The following is a 16,759-nucleotide window of genomic DNA, read 5'->3' on the forward strand; positions in this document are numbered from 1 at the left end:
GAAATAAAAGCCTGAGCTAAACATTCCCCCCAGCTGGACATTTCTATGCCAGCTTTGGGAAGCAGTAGCTGAGCTGTCTTGTCTCTTTTGTATCACTCTTCTGATCTGGTCTTTAGTGCTGCTTGAAAAATGGTAGCAGATAGAGACCGGACAGTGTCCTTCTCAAGCAGTGGTACCCAATCTTTCTACATTCAGGATTCCCCTTATTAGGCTCCAGGCACTCCTTGGAAAATGCCAGCTCTTAGTTTTCACTCCTTTTTGGACTACAGAAAAATTATGGAGCAATTCTTTTGTTGCAAAGAACACAGAAAGACCACAGCTAGTCAGGGTGGAAGACTTGGCCTTTGTATGCGATCACCAAGTGCAAGCAAGGTGCAGTAGATCCACCATGGACTGTGCCTGCTGTGGCTGGATCTGGCCCACTGGCAATGGGAGTGGGGGAAGAGTATGGGGTTATTAGTTGTGGAGCCCTGGTCAGCCCCTCTGTGACATGCCATGCCAATGTCCCCATGTGATGAAACCATGACACTTCGCTGTTTTTGGGCCTTGCATTTGTGTGCAAGGGATGGGATCGGAGTGGGATTTGCTCAGCAGTTACATCGTTGATTGAAGCTTCTTTCATGAACATGGGGCAACCTTCGTCTCCATCCTCTGTGCAGCGTCCAACAACTCGACGATGCTAAACCCATTCAAGTGGGATTTTCTACAGTGCTCCCAGTCACCTCCGCTCTGCTCCCAATGCAAGCTTTAGCACTGATTTCAGTGGGAACTGGAATCTGCCCCTGTGCCACCATGCAACAAATCATGTGCAGCTATTTGCCTCATCTTGCCAGATGGAAATCTGTTTCCTGATCAAACAAAGTTCCAGAAACAGAAAAAGAGCTGGAGATGAATCCTCACCTTGTGTAAATTCATGCAGCTCCATCCGTGTCTATAGCTTGACATCAGCTGGCCCTTGCAGGGACTATAAGGAACCAGACCATAAGTGATCATAGATCTTGATTGTCATTGAGGATGATGCTGAGGATAAAGAAGCCTTAACCGTCCTGCTGGATGCAAGTGGCTGGTCATTAGCTCTGGTGTAGGATTAGTCTGTATTAGGCTTTATATGGCACCCAGCACATTGTAACTCCAGTCCATAGTGCTACAGCAGTGCAAATAAAAATAATACTTAACAGGTGTGAACATGGCAGCAACAAATTTCCAAATGAGGACAAATATCCAAACCAGACTGAAATGCAAACAGGGATTTTCATGGGAGTCACTGAAAGACAGAGAGCTTCAGACACTTGTACCCCTTGGCAACCTCCCAGCCTAAATCCCCAGCTGTTCCCATTTCCCAGAGAACAGCCTCCCAGCCCCCACCTCCTCTAATTTGATTTTTGTCAGCTGCCAAGACCCCCTCACTCCTGCATTTCCCCAGATGTCTTGCTTGGCCTAGAGGCTCCTGGTACTAGCAGCAAGGAGAGCGCCTGTATTTCTAGATGCCGAGGGAGGCTGCTGGGAAGGGGCCGGCTGTTAGGTTTGGCACTGAAACCTTCCTTGTACTGCTCCAAATGCGGAGGCCACCGCTTTGCTTTTGAATGAATGATGTGCTGTACTGAAAAAAAGCCCTTTCTTTTTGCACCGTGCCACGTCCCTTCCTTGGTCAGGCCCTGCCGGAGGCTGAGTATCCTCCGTCCTGCAGAAATCGGTGACAACCAAGAGAGCTCTGCACCTTGCGGTTCAGTCCCCTCCCTTCGTCCCCCCAAAATATTTGCTGTCTTCTATCCAATCAGAGGAGACGAGACACTGAAAGCTCCCCCCCTTGTGCTTCATGCTGCCTGCTCTCCACCCACCCACCCAGAGCACACACCCCCCACACTCTCCCAGCACACAAAAGCAGTGCAATTAGCTGTCTTAAGGGAGCTGAGGCTTTGCCAGCTGTGAGCCGAAAATAATAAAATACCTCAGAGGCAGAGCACAGGCAGGGAAGGTGGCGGCGGCGGCGGCTGTAGGAGAATACAAATAGCTGCCATCAGCATCTGAAACAAAGGGACAGCTCCTTCCAAAAAAAGGCCAGCACTGATGCATCCATCCATTCTCCCAAGGAGACAGCCAGGCCCATCTGCATTTCTCTTAAGACACTGGACATCCTAAGGCGATCCCTGCCCTAGAAGGAGGAATGAACAGCTGGGATACAAGAGTGGTTGTCTTTGTTCCTCAGTAGAGAGAACAGACGGGCGAACGGTGAGTACAGAATGCCCTCCATGCCTCCATACTGCTGGGGAAAGGTTTATTTTATCAGCATCAGGTCTGGCTCTTGGGATTTGGGGTTTTTTATTTTGCCTCGACGACGCTATAAAAAGGGAGCAGAGAGGGTAGGTTCTTAGGCTCTCCGTGGGCTCCAAGACATCCATCCTTCCGACATGTTGGGAAATCAGGACCTGGCACAAATCTGATGCTTTCATGAGCATTGCAACCAGCAAGGCACTGGGATAAAGACAGACAGTGGGATGTATGTGCTCAGAGGCATCATGCAGACATGGGGAGGGGAGGACAGCATGGTGATGCCTAACTATACCGCTCATCACGCTGCTCCAGCTCCCATCTCCCACAATAAATACTAATATAAAAATTACCAAGTGCTTCTAGCCAGCTTCCCCCCCTCAGAGCAATGCAGGGAGATGAAGGAATTGATCACTCTCTAATCCATCAGTCAGATCCCTCTCTTTAAAAATACATGACTGCTTAGGATTCATAAAGGCGCTGGTTACCAAGAAGAGCTTTCTAATAGGTGAACCTTGGGTCCAGATTCAGATCTTACTGGCCCCGGTGCAAGCCTGGAGTCTATTCACTCCAGGGCTGTTATTCAGGTCTCGAGCTGATGCAACAAGATTGCAGTCTGGCCCTTTGCATTAAAAATGTTACTGGACAAATCATGTAGATCATCTGTATTGTGCACCATGAATGTAGGGTAAATACTTGTGCGCATTTCCAGTATGTACTGCCTACTGTGTGTATGGGATGTTATTTATTTAGCTTGACGCTATGCCTGGTGCTGAGCAGAAACAGGGCCTTGATCCTGCTTGCTCTGATCTCAGAAGGCTGTTTGGTGTCATCCAGCAAACTAAGGAGTGTGTGGGCCCTTCTTAAAGGAGCATGCACTGGTAGATGTTGGCTCTGAATTTGTGCACGCCCCAAATTCCTTTGGGCGTCACGAGGACTTTTAGGTAGGCAAGGAATACAGCATCGGTTTCTAAAAATAGACAAAACAGAGCTGATTTGTGTTGACTGGCCATGTAAATGGCCTTAAATCGAAAGCAAACTATAGGCACCCTCATTTTTAGGCCCCATGACACTGCTGGGCAGGGGTCTTAGCATAACTGAGAATTCGGCCTTTTGATCCTGATTGTGCTGGCATTGTACTGGCCTGGATCAGAAGTGTTTCCATTAAGTCGAGGGATTACACCAATGCAAAACAGGTGTAAGTGAGCACAGAATCAAACCCACTGAGTCCATTTGTGCCACCACCATGCAGGTACTCTGCATGCCCAGCACGTGGCTTTATACCCAATTGAGGGCCAGTGATGATTTCCACCAGGATAGCACTTTCCTCCTAGACTCACCACTCTCCTCCTATCTGAACATGGAGGCTAGTTGGATCCCAGCAAAGAGGGCAGCAATTTCCTTGGGAAACAGAAGATATTCACATCCCTCTGAGACAGTACAATGAACGCAGGTGCCACAAGACCTGAGACCAACTTGGTATTTTTGCCTTTCAACCTGTATTTCATGTCCTTTGGCCCTTTTGGTTGTGACCAGCACTGTTGTTATTGCCAGAGAAGATAAACTGAGAGGTGTATCTGTGGGCCATACAACCAGCCATGGTCATTCGCAGTGGATCTTTGCAACCACTGGGCTAAGTGAGAATCACAAAGGGGCAGGAATAGGTTGTCTGCGGTGGTCTCACCACCTACCTGCCAACCTCACCAGATTTTTTTGGCCAGCAACATTGATGTCCATGGAGCACTCTGCCCTGGAGCTTTCTGGATCATTCCTCCATGCTAATTTTATGTAGAACATATATTTAAATCAGTCACATTCAAGCTCATGCTCCCTGTCCCTCCCCTGACACCACCCAGGGCTGGATTTTCCAAGTGGTTCTGCCAGCCCCTCTCCAAGCCCCAGCCCTGGGGAATGACATTGGGAGGCAGAACCCAAATTCTGTAGTTTTAAAGGCATCTTTGTCAAAGCTCTTGTTACCAGCCCTGCTGTGTTTCGTGCAGACCAAGCCTTCTGGCACGTGACACTTCGTGTGACCACAACCCCTCCAGGAGCAACATGGGCACCACGGAGGCCACGCTGCGGATGGAGAATGTGGATGTGAAGGAGGAGTGGCAGGACGAGGACTTTCCCAGGTTTGTTCCAGCAAAGCCTCTGCTAAAGGCTAGGGAAAATTCAATTTGTTCCCCAAAATTGTCAAATGAGAACGGGAAGGCGGAGTAGTGAGGCTGGGGCTTCTCTACACTGCTCAGACTGCAGTGTTTGGGTATTGGTGTCTCACTCAACTTTTAAAACTGTGGGTATGGCTATCATCATGAACCACAGTCATCCCTCCACAGGCAGGTGGCAGGGTGGGAAGTGTAGGGTGGGCAAGGAAGACCGTCAGACGTAGTGAGCCGTAACAGAAAGACAGATGCCTGCTTTCCTCATCTAGGATAGCGAGTGCCTCCACCAGAGAGCAATTCTGCCTCCCTTGGCTTTGCACTCGGACAGGGAGTCCTGGTGAAGTAACTGGAGTCAAGGGCCCATGGGCCACAAGAAGTGAGACCATTCTGGGCTGTGGGATCCGGCCCAAAGGAGAAACGTGTTTCAGGCCACCTGGCTGAGGGAATGGAAATGCAAAGTGGTTTCGCTCCAGCTTGCACCTTATCAGCCCGCTGGTCCCTTTACACTTCCTATGCCCAGGCAGGGCAGGACTCACAGAGGCCGTTCCCTTTACATGTGGGAAACTCCTGGACATGCTTCCCTCTACTTGCAGCCCTTAATCCTGCTACTGTTCAGCCACCCAAGTCTCCTGCTGTCCCCCTTCCTTTGCTCCTTGGACAAGGAAGAAAGTCAATCCAAACTCGCTGACAAAGACTGCACCCCATTAGGCCAGGTTGTTGCTATTTATCTGTATTGAGTGCATGTGAAATTCCCTTAAACTCATAAAGCCTCATGTGCAGTGAGTGAATTGACTGAGCAGGTATAAGCCTGCTCCATTAGGCATTCAGTAGAGATGTTCAGAGCGGAGTACAAGGGGAGGGGGCATCAGGTAAGCCCTAGCTTCTAATTTGCCCAGGTGGCAATGGGTAAGTCACTGAGCAACTTTGGAAGACAACGGAAATTTCCACTCGCTTGGAAGCCCTGCTTTAGCTGAGACCTTGCAAGCACATGCATTAATGATCAAGGCCCCTGCAAAGCAGGCCAGACTCAGCCTGGGTGTAAGCAGGTCTGCTCCACTGAACTCGGAGGAGTTCATAGTCTCACAGATTTTGTCGTGAGGAAAGACCAGCCAGGGCAGAACTCCCTCTTGGATTTTCCCCAGGGCTTGAAACCAAGTCTAAATGCCAGGGGCCACAGTCAGTGTGGACTCTCTCTTTTCCATACGGAACCTGTTTCCAATAAATAGGCTTCAAAGCCAGGAGTTATTTACTGTATGTCTCCCCCTTCATACTTCCACCCAATTAGTCCTGTTTACATACCCCAGGCCACACTAGGACGCTGCCTTGCCCCGCCTTGGCTGCAAGATAATCAGGTAGAGAAGGGCCTGGCTACATCTGCCCGCACCCAAAGTGGGCCAGCGCTTGCCTCACTCCTCTCACCGTTCTCCCAGAGATACCTGTGCAGAGTGCCGACGGCCCAGCTCCTTGCTGAGACTGGAGGCAGCTGGCAGTGCCAGACGGGTCTCAGATCCAACAGGAGGGGAGCCGTGGCACCTGTGCTGCGGGGGTGAAGGGCCCTGTCAGCGAGCCATCTCCTCTCTCCAGCTGCAGCAGAATCCCCCCGTCCCCGGGCGACAGCGCCTCTGTGTTTGCAGGACAGAGACCCACTGTGCATCTCCGGTTGTTGTGTGCAAGACCCTGCCAGGGCACCCAGTGCAGTAAGAGGCCTCCTGTCTTCCCTTTTCACTGGAGGATTAACGTAGCTCTATTTATGCAAGTGCCAGCTGCAGAGCTCATCTAAGCACCTCTGTCTGCCATCCCTGGTACCCTGCTCCTTTTCATTCATTTGCCCTTCTCCCCCAAAAGAAGGCTTAGACGCAGTGAGGCATCTTCCAGAAGATGGGAATGGCCTTGCTTATTGCCAGGAGGATGAGGACCCCCAAACTGACAAGGAGGGAAGAGAAAGCAAGGAGATTTGCAGAAAGCTGGGACCTGAATCCCAACCTTCTTGAGCAGCACTGATATTTATACTGCAGAAGCACCTAAAACATGGTCCCCAACCCTCACTAGCTCGGGGGCTGCAATGCCAAGCAAGCGATGAACCATGGGCAGCTTCATGCTTTGCAGTTGCTGGAATCTTTTTTATTTCCTGTGGCAGAAGTGCAGCAGGAGAGTTCCCTCAGGCAGCATGCTGCCTGCAAACCTTACGCTGGGCACTGCTGGGGACCATCCCCTATAGAAACTAGAAGCCACCTGAGATCTGGTCCCTTGCGCTAGCATATTGCACATTGCACATAGCAGCAAGCAGGCCCTGCCCTAAAGATCTTATACCCTAAGTAGGCCAGACAGTGGGAGGGGAAACAGAGGAGCAGCGATGTGCCCAAGGAGGCCAAGGACCAAGGCAGGAGTGACACCCAGGCTTTCTGAGTCTGAGTCCAGTGCTCCATCCACTGGGCCAAACTGCGATGTTGATGCCGGAGCCTCAAGTATCCATTTCTCTGTAGCTGCTGAAGTGAGTGACAGACTCATTGTCCATTAATAATACTCAGTTCTTTCAAGTTATTTCCCATTTAGAGCTCACAAAGCTTTGAGTTGGTATCAACAGTCCCAGCTGGCAGACAGGGAAAGTGATGCCCAGGCAGGGGAAGCAACATGCCCAGGGTCATGTGGGAAGTCAGTGGCAGTGCAGTTATAAACCAGGCAGCCTGAAGCCCAGGTTCCCTGGTCTGGCCTTGCTTCTGCTGCATAGGAACTGAATTAACAAAGATGCTGCAGTGTACAATGTAAATAAAATAGAACCAGTTACAGTGACCTGAAAAATGCCCAAGCTCCTGCTCAACTGCCTGCATTTAGCTGGACTCGAAGCATTATTTAAAGCCATTTGGTCCCCTTCGGCTTTAAAAATCACAGAGCCCAGAGGCCGCAGTCTGTCCCTTCCAGCTTGCATTGGCGGCAGTAGCTCGTTCCCTGAGGACATGCTGAGCATCTATTTTTGCTTAGCTGTGATTAACCCATTTGGCTACAAAAACACACCCTGTTTCCCATTCAGTTCCTTGCCTAGGACAGGAGGCGAATATTCGCTCTATGGAAAGCTGTTGTAGGTTTTGATTCCCGATTCTTCCTTGCAAAGGTGCAGATTAAATGGGAATTATTGCAGCTCCAGGCAGAGAGCTGTAACACAAGGCAAGACTGATCTCACTGGAGCAGGCAAGAAAATAAATCCTCCCCCCAGCCATCCACTACTCCCTCAAGGTTTCATCTCCTGTCTACAGTAGGTCTGCACTGTTTGTGACTCCGGTCCTGCAATGTTGCTGTAACGATGCCTTGGGGTGGATGCGGGAGCATGCTCACTGGGGCGCAAAGCATCCATCTAATCACAGCAAGGAGAGGCTCAGGCTGTTTGCTGACTGAGAGCAAGTGCCTCATATGGTGAAACTGGGCATCATATGATCAGCACAGAGCAAAATGGTGGCACAGGACCCTTAGAAAAGCTGCTTTATTCAGGAAACTCTGGGAAAGGAAGGAGTCTTAAGCTAGCTGCACATAGGAAGGACAATCCAAGGCAAGATTCACCCTAGGAACTGGGAGCTACCAGATTAAGCATCCTTTTCATAGATTTGTTTTGTTTCCTTCTACTTTTAGAAAGACTATTCTAAAGGATCTGAAAATCCTGGGTTTCTGTTATAAACCATAGAGCCTCACTGCAGCATGTATTTTGGATCAATCAAAGAGATGGATGGGCCTTTTTTTGGACACTGCATCCCTGGGCTGTGTCAGGCAGTGGGGGTCAAATCACAGTCAAGTATTCAGCCCAGCTGGGAAGAAAAAAACGGATCCTGTGGATCTTTTCAATAGATCTAGGAATATTATTTGTTCCTGTCAGTTCAGGGGAACACTGTCTGATATGCACAGATGCAGAGCCTCAGTGAAGGGACCACTGAGCCTTTGATCAGAACTCATACATTCATAAATATAAAACCACCAGCTCCAAGAGGATTATCCCTTAATCTAAATATTCATACCGTTTAATGTGTCTGGTGGCTGCAGCATCACGGCAGTGCAGAAAGAAGCCTCTGGAGTTTCATAAGGCCCTCCCTTATATGAGTGTGCCAGTCAAAACCAGTTCTCTGTTGCTTTGCAACTGGCATCATAATCTGTAGGATTTGGCTTCTGTCTTTGCAAAGCATCTTCCCACAGCTCTGAGCAAGTGCTGGCTAATGGGATGCAAGCTCTAGCATGGATTGCTATGCAATTAGCAGAAAGAAAGCAGCATGGAGTGTTACACTGTGCCCCCTGGACTTCAGGATAGCATACGCCGCGTGCAAGAGAGCGCCCAGGGCAGCATTCAAAGAGTTGGCACGGTGAAAAGTGTCACGTGTATGAACTGGGGGACAGATTCTCATCTCACTTTCCAGCCTTGGCTGCCTCAAAATTACGCAGGGTTTACATTAGTCCAAGTGAGCAGAGAGCCTGGCTCCAGGACTTGCATTTGAAAGCAAAATGGTAATTAAATTGGTATTTCTAAGCCTTGCAGTGATCCTCTCGTAGAAAAGTGTCTACGCCACAGGGAGCACAAGCACCTGATGGAAGGAACTGAATGTGCTGACCCATCACACTGTATCACAGGGTGGTGGTAACAGCCCAGCGAGGCCGTGTGTCATGTCAGCCTGGTACTCCCGGAGACGGGCATGGGTTTGAATTCTTGGGTAGGTTGCAAGCACTGAAACTACCCAGCCTGCTGGTGCTCTTGTCCAAGTGTATATTTTTGTGTATTACAAAACCACTGCAGGTTTGGGGTCTGATCATCAAGTCTTGCACAACTGAGAGCCAGGATTGAGCTGGGAAAGGCATGATTCAAGCTCTGAAACAGAAAGCCAAGGTCCATGGACTTTTAATTCCATCCCTGGTGCTGACTCCTTTATACTGTAGTGAAGTTCATTTATGGCACCAGTTTCCTCCCTCACATAAAGGAGACAATAATCCTAATTTCCCTTGGGAGGAGCTGCTATGAGGATGAATCAGTTAATATCTGCAGGACGCTAAAAAGATCAATAATGCTCAGTAGCAGCAGAGGTAGTGTACACGTTCGACTGTGATACTCCTTGTAGGATGGTGAATAGACATTTTGCAAGGCACTTTTTGCATTAAAAGCCAGATTTTCCTCCCCTTTTATCCCTGTGCAAAAATACCAGGCCAGGACAGAGAAAACATGCCCAGGACCCGTGTTCACCTTGCACAGCAACACTCATGCTTTGAGGGGCCGCATGACGTTGTTGGAGGGTTAGGTGAGGGAAGGCGATGGCCATGGCTATCACTAAGTGATACTACTGCCTCACACACTGGCCTGTTTGGTCTTCTCCTCTCTATCTGTCTTCACCTGTCAGCACTACTTGGGGTAGGAAACATCTTTCCAATCTGTGTTTGTTGAGCATTTAGTACTATGAGGTCTAGATCCAGGACTAGTTAATAATGCAGTGTTCGATTCAGAACAGTCTCATCCGAGTAGGCCGAGAAAGAAATATTCCAGGTATTTTTCCACCAATGAAAACAAATTAAATATGCCTCCCTATGAGAATTTGCCAGCCATGAGAGCAAGCAGGTCTGGCAGGCTTGGCTATTCTGCAAAAGCAAAGAATGCCTTAAATGTTACTTCTGAATGAGCCTCCTCCGTGCACAGATCTGACAGAGCCAGGTGCTACAGATTGGTGACTGGGGGTCCCAGAAGGTTGTTCATGCATTGCTGGCGGCAGGAAATTAGTCACTGATGCACCATCAAAGAGAATCTATAGTCCCTGGTAGCTCGGCTTTGAGGAGAGCAGAGTGGGCTTCATACAGCTGGCCATGAAGGACTTTGGATCGTAAAATACTGCCTGAACTAATTGGCAGTTGTTTGGGTTATTCCCAGGCAAACCATGAGATCTAGGTAAACGATGTATGAAAGAATGGACTTGAGTCTTTTGCCAATTTTTCCCAGTGCATCGACCATGAAAGACTGTAGATCCCTTCATCCATTGTGGGCAGCACTGTCTGCCTATATCTGTAAGGTCAGGGGTGCCAAGCCAACGGAACAACATCTTAGTATTTTGGTATCAAGAAACACCATATAAAGTTAATTGTACTGTGAGGTCCCAAACCATGAGCTCTGTCCTGGTTCTCTGTTCTCACCCAGCAGTTAAGGCTGATGAAGGTAAATGTCTTCTCCATCCCTAGGTTCAGATAAGCCCAGCCCAGGGTTAAGGCTTCCTCTGTCTAGAGATCTGCTTCAGACTCCCTTTCTGGGGCTCTTCACTAGATGCCTTGGAGATCTGGTGGGTTCTGTATTCTTCAGTTGGTGTTTTCTAGATCACTGCGGAGTCACTTAATCGCTTTTTACATCTACCAACCCATTTTCCCTTCCGGTACTTTGTATGAGTTGTGAGTCGGTCTCTGTTGCTAGGCAGTTCAGTGAGAGGAGGTCTCGGCTTAAGGATCATTAGTTATGTTTTGTATAGTACTGGGGCTGGCTGGTTCTTTTGGATGTACCTTGTACCTTGAGTTTGACTCATGCCATCAACATCCAGTATGTAGGTAGGCTTAATAAATACACTAAGACTCATGTGCTCAAAAAATAGTAGCTTTGAAGCCACAAGCACTGAAATGGGAACATTTGATTTGGGGCATCCCTGCTAACTCTGTTCTTTTTGCTTCCTTATCTTGGTCTCTGGATACTTTGCACTGGCTGTGTTTTGCAGACCTCTCCCAGAAGAGACAGGAATGGAGTCTCTGGGCAGCCCTACAGAAGATGAGAACACATCTTGTAAGTACTGGCCTTGCATATTTTGACTTTGAAGAGGCATTTTGCAAAAGTCAGATGTCAGAGCAGGCTGTGGCTAGAGTGGGAGCAAATTCCCTTCAAGGTTTAACCAGAATACTTTGGCAAGCATAATGAAACCAGTGAAGATTTCTGTCTGTTCCAGTTTCACCAGCAGTGGTGGAAACGGACTTTTTCAAAGGTGCTGATAGTCCTGTGGGCTCCTATTGAAGTGGTTAGTGCTTAAAATTTGGCAGGGAGGTTTCTGAAAGTGGGACAAAGGGCTCATTTGAAGAAATCTACAGGATGCCTGGGACAGGCGTTCAGAACAGGACAGTCCTAGCGAACATGGAACACATGGCCCAAGAGTCTAGAGACATCCATACTTTAATATTTTTAGACCCAGTTTCTTTGTAAACAGGGCCCCTGTGTCTCAATATACTTGCCTGTAAGATGGAAATGATGATACTGATCCTGTCTCACGTGGGGTTGTAAATGGCAGTTAGTTACTCTCTGCACAGCTCCTTCTGATAACAGAAAACATTATATTAGTGCTAAGCATTATTAACTACATAGAAGCTCTTGCTGGGGGAACATGTAGGTCCGGTAACGTCTCCAGCTCAGGAGACAGATGGAATCTGGAGATTCCTCAGTCATGCATAACAGCTGTGAAAACTGAAAACTAGAGTTGTATTTCATAATGGGCTGGGAGTGTTGCCTAGTAGTTTGAAGAGAAAACTGGGAGTCAGGACTCCTAGCTTCTGCTCCTGACTCTTGCCACTGATGCTGCCTTGTTTTGGTTAAATGGCTTAGTATATTTTTGCTTCAGTGGGCACATCTACACAAGATGCTTCAAGCACAGTAGACTAATTTCTATTGTGCATTAGCACAGCGGGTAAAACACAGGCTAATGTGCTAATGCACAGTAGAATTAGCCTAAAAAGGTGTGCACCAGTGCTACTGCACAGTAGCGCTGGTTACTTCATGTTTAGTTTACTACCTGTAATAACAGATACCTGTAATACCAGCTGCTGGTTACTGCGCATTTAGTTAGTACCTGTTACTAACTGGTACTACAGGTACTAAACTAAATGTGCAGTAACCATTGTGCATTAATGCATGTGTAGGAGAAACCCATAAAGGGGTTTCTAAATAATAACCACACTTTCAGTGCATCCTTGGTTGTACTAAGCTAAGAGACGATTTCTTAATATGATATTTTGATCTCTATTCTCAAGGCACTCTCGCTGGCTACTCTAATGCATGTGCCCAATTTGGACCTTGTTGGTATAGGAATAATAATATCTGCTGCAGAGAGGTGAAAGAATGCTTTTTATATAAAGGGATCCATACATTCAACATCTTGCTAAAAGAACAGGTCATTAGGACAAATTATTACTTACTTACTTTCTTACTTGCAGCTCCTCCTAACACGTTAAACTTTAACGGGGCGCATCGTAAGCGTAAGACGCTCATTGCACCTGAAATCAACATTTCACTGGACCACAGTGAGGGCTCCATCCTGTCTGATGACTTCCTGGACACCCCTGATGATCTGGACATTAACGTGGATGACATTGAAACCCCAGATGAGACAGACTCCCTGGAGTTCCTGGGAAATGGGAATGAGCTGGAATGGGAAGGTAAAAGACAAGTTCAGGCCTCAGCCTAGTGCTGGATTAACGCCAACTATCTTTCTTTTCACCCTGCTTCACTGTCAAAAGTATGGCCAGTGGGGTCTACTAGCTCCGAAATACTGGTACCAATTACTGAGGTCATCAGGACTTATAATGCTAGATGGTGGGATACATTCTCCAATGGCATAAATGTTCGCATCTCTGACAAAATTAATGAAGCATCTGACAAGGCATAGCATTGCGGTCCTGGCCAGATGTGATCAGTATATATGCTCTGCTACCTTTCACAAGGAGGGGGGCATTAACATCAAGACAAATTCCACCACAGACCATTCCCTTCTTCCTCCTTAAATCCCCCCACCTCCCCCAAAGGTCAGTTTTATACAGTGACCCTCAATCACTTACCCAAACTCTTGCATAATGCTGCTGTGAAACACCCAAGGGGACAGCACAAGAATCAAAAAGCATTTTGTGATCCTTTGTGACTGCAGCAGTATAAAGCACAAGGCATTGCTATGGTTTCTACTGCAGTTTGACAAGGGAGCACAACTAATTATTTGCAATAAACACAAACCTAGGGCAAACCAAAGCATGACAGGAAAATTTTCATTCTTAATCTGAGGTTGCTACTGCCTCCCATGGCCTTACTAATGGCTTGTCTACACTGGGAGTTGTCCTGGAACAGCTATTCCTGTTTAACTCCCTAAGTGGAGGCTCTTACTATGGAATAAAAATAATCCACTTCGGGAGTGAGTAGAGCTCATTTGGAATAAATCACATTTATTCTGAGATTAACATTTTCCCAAAGCAAAAATAACACAGAATAGTTACCCCACTTTGAATTCATATACAAACTTATTTTGAATTAACTTCCATGTGTAGACCAGCGAACAGAGAAGAAGCTAAGATTCAGGCTTACAACCTTACTGCAGGAGGGTGAGCACCTGGAAACTCTCTCCAGTCTCACAGAGATGTTCACCAGCATGCTCACTTTCCCTTTTCCAGATGATACACCTGTAGCCACAGCCAAGAACATGCCTGGGGACAGTGCTGATCTGTTTGGGGATGGAGTGGCAGAAGATGGCAGCACTACCAATGGGAGACTCTGGAGGACCGTTATCATTGGAGAGCAGGAACACCGCATAGATCTGCAGATGATCAAACCCTACATGAGAGTGGTGACACATGGAGGTGAGGGAAAAGAAAGCCGTGGTGTGTTAAATGGCCCTGCTGGAGTTTCTTTCAAAAGTTTGCTTCTTAAGCTGATGGGCCGATTAGGACTGAATAACTGGTTGTCTTGGCCATAACATTAGAAAGCAAGAGATTTTTATTGTACGTGTCCGATAGCAGACAGTGATGTTTCACATCACACTAAGAAACCCAGCTACATAACAGCCAGAGCACAATAACAAATTGCAGCAATAGATATAAAATCTGAATTCAAGATGCAGGGCACCCTTAGCTCATGCTGAAATCTCCTAATACGGAAGATATTCAGCAGCTCTGAAAATGAGTCCTGAAAACTGAGAAGCCCAATTTACTAGCCCAAGTGATTTGACCCAGGTCTAGCAATATGTCAGTAGTTCAGCGGGGATAGAAAACCTTCCTTCCCCTAAGTCCAACAACTGCTTCATTTCCCAAGTTGAAATAATCAGATCACAATTGTGAACACCTCTCCTGACTGAAAGCAGACATGGGACCTGATAAAACATGTTAAGATCAAACAGGAGGTCCTTGTGGCCCCCCATGGTAAAATTCTTCAGGACTGGACTGTCACTTGGGCTCTACTTGAATCCAGTTCTTGTAGTTTGCTGGGATCCAAATCTAAATAGGTTTAGGGCACACTGCAAAGCGTAGTTGTTTGTTTTATTTAAATCTTATAAAGAAGCCCATAGCTGGAGCAATTAAGCCAGTGGTGGTTTATAGTGGTACATGGCTCCAGGAGGTGTGCTGTGTGGGCTCAGGATACTTGTCTAAGGTGGGGGTAGAGTTCTGGAGCACAGCATGAGCACAGGTCTAGCTGTAAAAATGCCCCATTAAGCTCCCCTTTGACCTCATGCCTCTCTGCTGTCTGTCCCATTTCTGGCTGTCATGCTATCCGTCTCTTTCTCTATTAGGGTATTATGGAGAAGGTCTCAATGCCATCATTGTCTTTGCTGCTTGCTATCTCCCAGACAGTAACTTGGCTGACTACCATTACATCATGGAGAATCTCTTTTTGTAAGTGGCTATACACAATTGCATGACAGAGGGGAAGCAAGGAAGGGAACATGCATGGGGACTAGGGATGCTAGCGTCTGAGCTACCTATTGAACCCACTGCATGAAGAACCTCCATTGGAAAAAATGAACAAGGAGGAATCCATGAAGCTCCTGAGGGTACCTAGCTGAGTGCCACTAGATGCCCTGTCCTCCATGGTGTCCTCCTGCATGTCTGACAAGCCAAAGCAATCTAACATGTAATGTTAATGGATGCCCATATTACAGCCAGCAAAAAAACACATGTCCAGGATAGGACTCCTCCAGATGGGACTGAAAAGGGTTAATAGATGCTACTCCTGGGCCAAGGGTGCACATAAGAGTATGGACCATAGCTCATGACTCAAGACTATAGCCTTCCATGACTCCTGCAAAGATACCTTATGAAAGGTTTGAGGTATCTTCTCTACAAAAAAGACCAGGAAGTTTTTCAATTCCAGTCTTTTTTGGACTCCCTGTGGTAAAGCATGGGGCCATATCAGTAGATGAACACCTTGCTGGGGTCGTTTGACCCCAGTACTCTTTCCTGCCATGGCAGGGGGTCAGACTAGATCTGTTCAGGTCCCTTCCGACCCTAGAAACTATGAAACTATAGACTGAAGAATTCTTAGTCTGCTAATGTTGTGGGGCAAGGGCACGTGAAGATAAAATAAAAAGAAACTCCAATCCATCCGTTTACTTCTCTGACGTTTCACCCCATTTCTGCTTTCAATTTCCATCCGTCAGGTATGTTATCAGCAGCTTGGAGTTGCTGGTGGCTGAAGACTATATGATCGTGTATCTGAATGGAGCCACACCACGTCGGAGGATGCCGGGCCTGGGCTGGTTGAAGAAATGCTATCAGATGATAGACAGAAGGTGAGAAACCAGCTTAATTAATGCCATGATCCTACAATCTAATTGGACTCTGCTACTGTACTCTAAGGTAGGGCCGAAACAGTGTAAAAGGCACCCTACTGGCAGTCACACTTCGGACTCTAGCTTTAAAGGTGGTTTTGGCCTTCATGTACCCATGCAAAGTACTTTAGGACTGGATGCATGTAGAGGTCTGAATTCCACTGAGGATTAAGCAGCAGCAACAACAAAAGAGGCGCTGAGCACCTCAGATCACATTATTGGTATAGATCTATCCTTTACAACAGAAAGGGAGCAAGATTGGTAGTTTATTCCCTGGCTAACAGTCTGCAACTTCCTTGAGGCATCATGGACTCTTTCAAAGTTGGATATTGGTAAAAGCAATCCCAGAGTACTGAAATGATGCCATCAGGTGGAGCAGTTAGAACGGATTCAGACAGTTTTCATCTCTTTCCTGAGTAGCGTATTGTGTTCCTACTTCATACCTGCCTGAGTTGTGGCATATAAGAGCAAAGGGACAACATGTAAAGACCTGTTTTCATAAACATAAAATAGAAGGTAACTGTCATTTTATGTCACTTTGGTGCTACATTTTCAGTAGTATTTTTATTATATTTCACTAGACTGTTAGATAAAATGCTTGTATGTTGAAGACAACCATGGCGATGTTCACATAACTATAGTAGTTTCATAGTTTCTAGGGTCGGAAGGGACCTGTGCAGATCATCACGTCCGACCCCCTGCCCTGGCAGGAAAGAGTACTGGGGTCAAACGACCCCAGCAAAGTGTTCATCCAGCCTCCTCTTAAAC

General features: G+C 47.2%; 1 protein-coding gene across 2 annotated transcripts in view; it reads left to right on the forward strand.

Annotated features, from left to right (window-relative positions):
• Positions 1-1,852: 1,852 nt before the first annotated feature.
• ATCAY (ATCAY, caytaxin) overlaps positions 1,853-16,759 on the forward strand; it is a 29,774-nt gene continuing 14,867 nt past the window's right edge. For both annotated transcript variants that reach the window (XM_019556970.1, XM_019556969.1), the window contains exons 1-7: positions 1,853-2,229; positions 4,269-4,400; positions 11,141-11,205; positions 12,621-12,842; positions 13,842-14,027; positions 14,954-15,056; positions 15,821-15,952. In XM_019556970.1, the coding sequence (XP_019412515.1) occupies positions 4,324-4,400; positions 11,141-11,205; positions 12,621-12,842; positions 13,842-14,027; positions 14,954-15,056; positions 15,821-15,952 (785 nt within the window). In that variant the 5' untranslated portion in view covers positions 1,853-2,229; positions 4,269-4,323. The remainder of the gene's footprint in view (positions 2,230-4,268; positions 4,401-11,140; positions 11,206-12,620; positions 12,843-13,841; positions 14,028-14,953; positions 15,057-15,820; positions 15,953-16,759) is intronic.

The sequence above is a fragment of the Crocodylus porosus genome, unplaced genomic scaffold (genome assembly GCF_001723895.1).
Source record: "Crocodylus porosus isolate Cpor-Errol unplaced genomic scaffold, CroPor_comp1, whole genome shotgun sequence".
Classification (NCBI taxonomy): Eukaryota; Metazoa; Chordata; order Crocodylia; family Crocodylidae; genus Crocodylus; species Crocodylus porosus.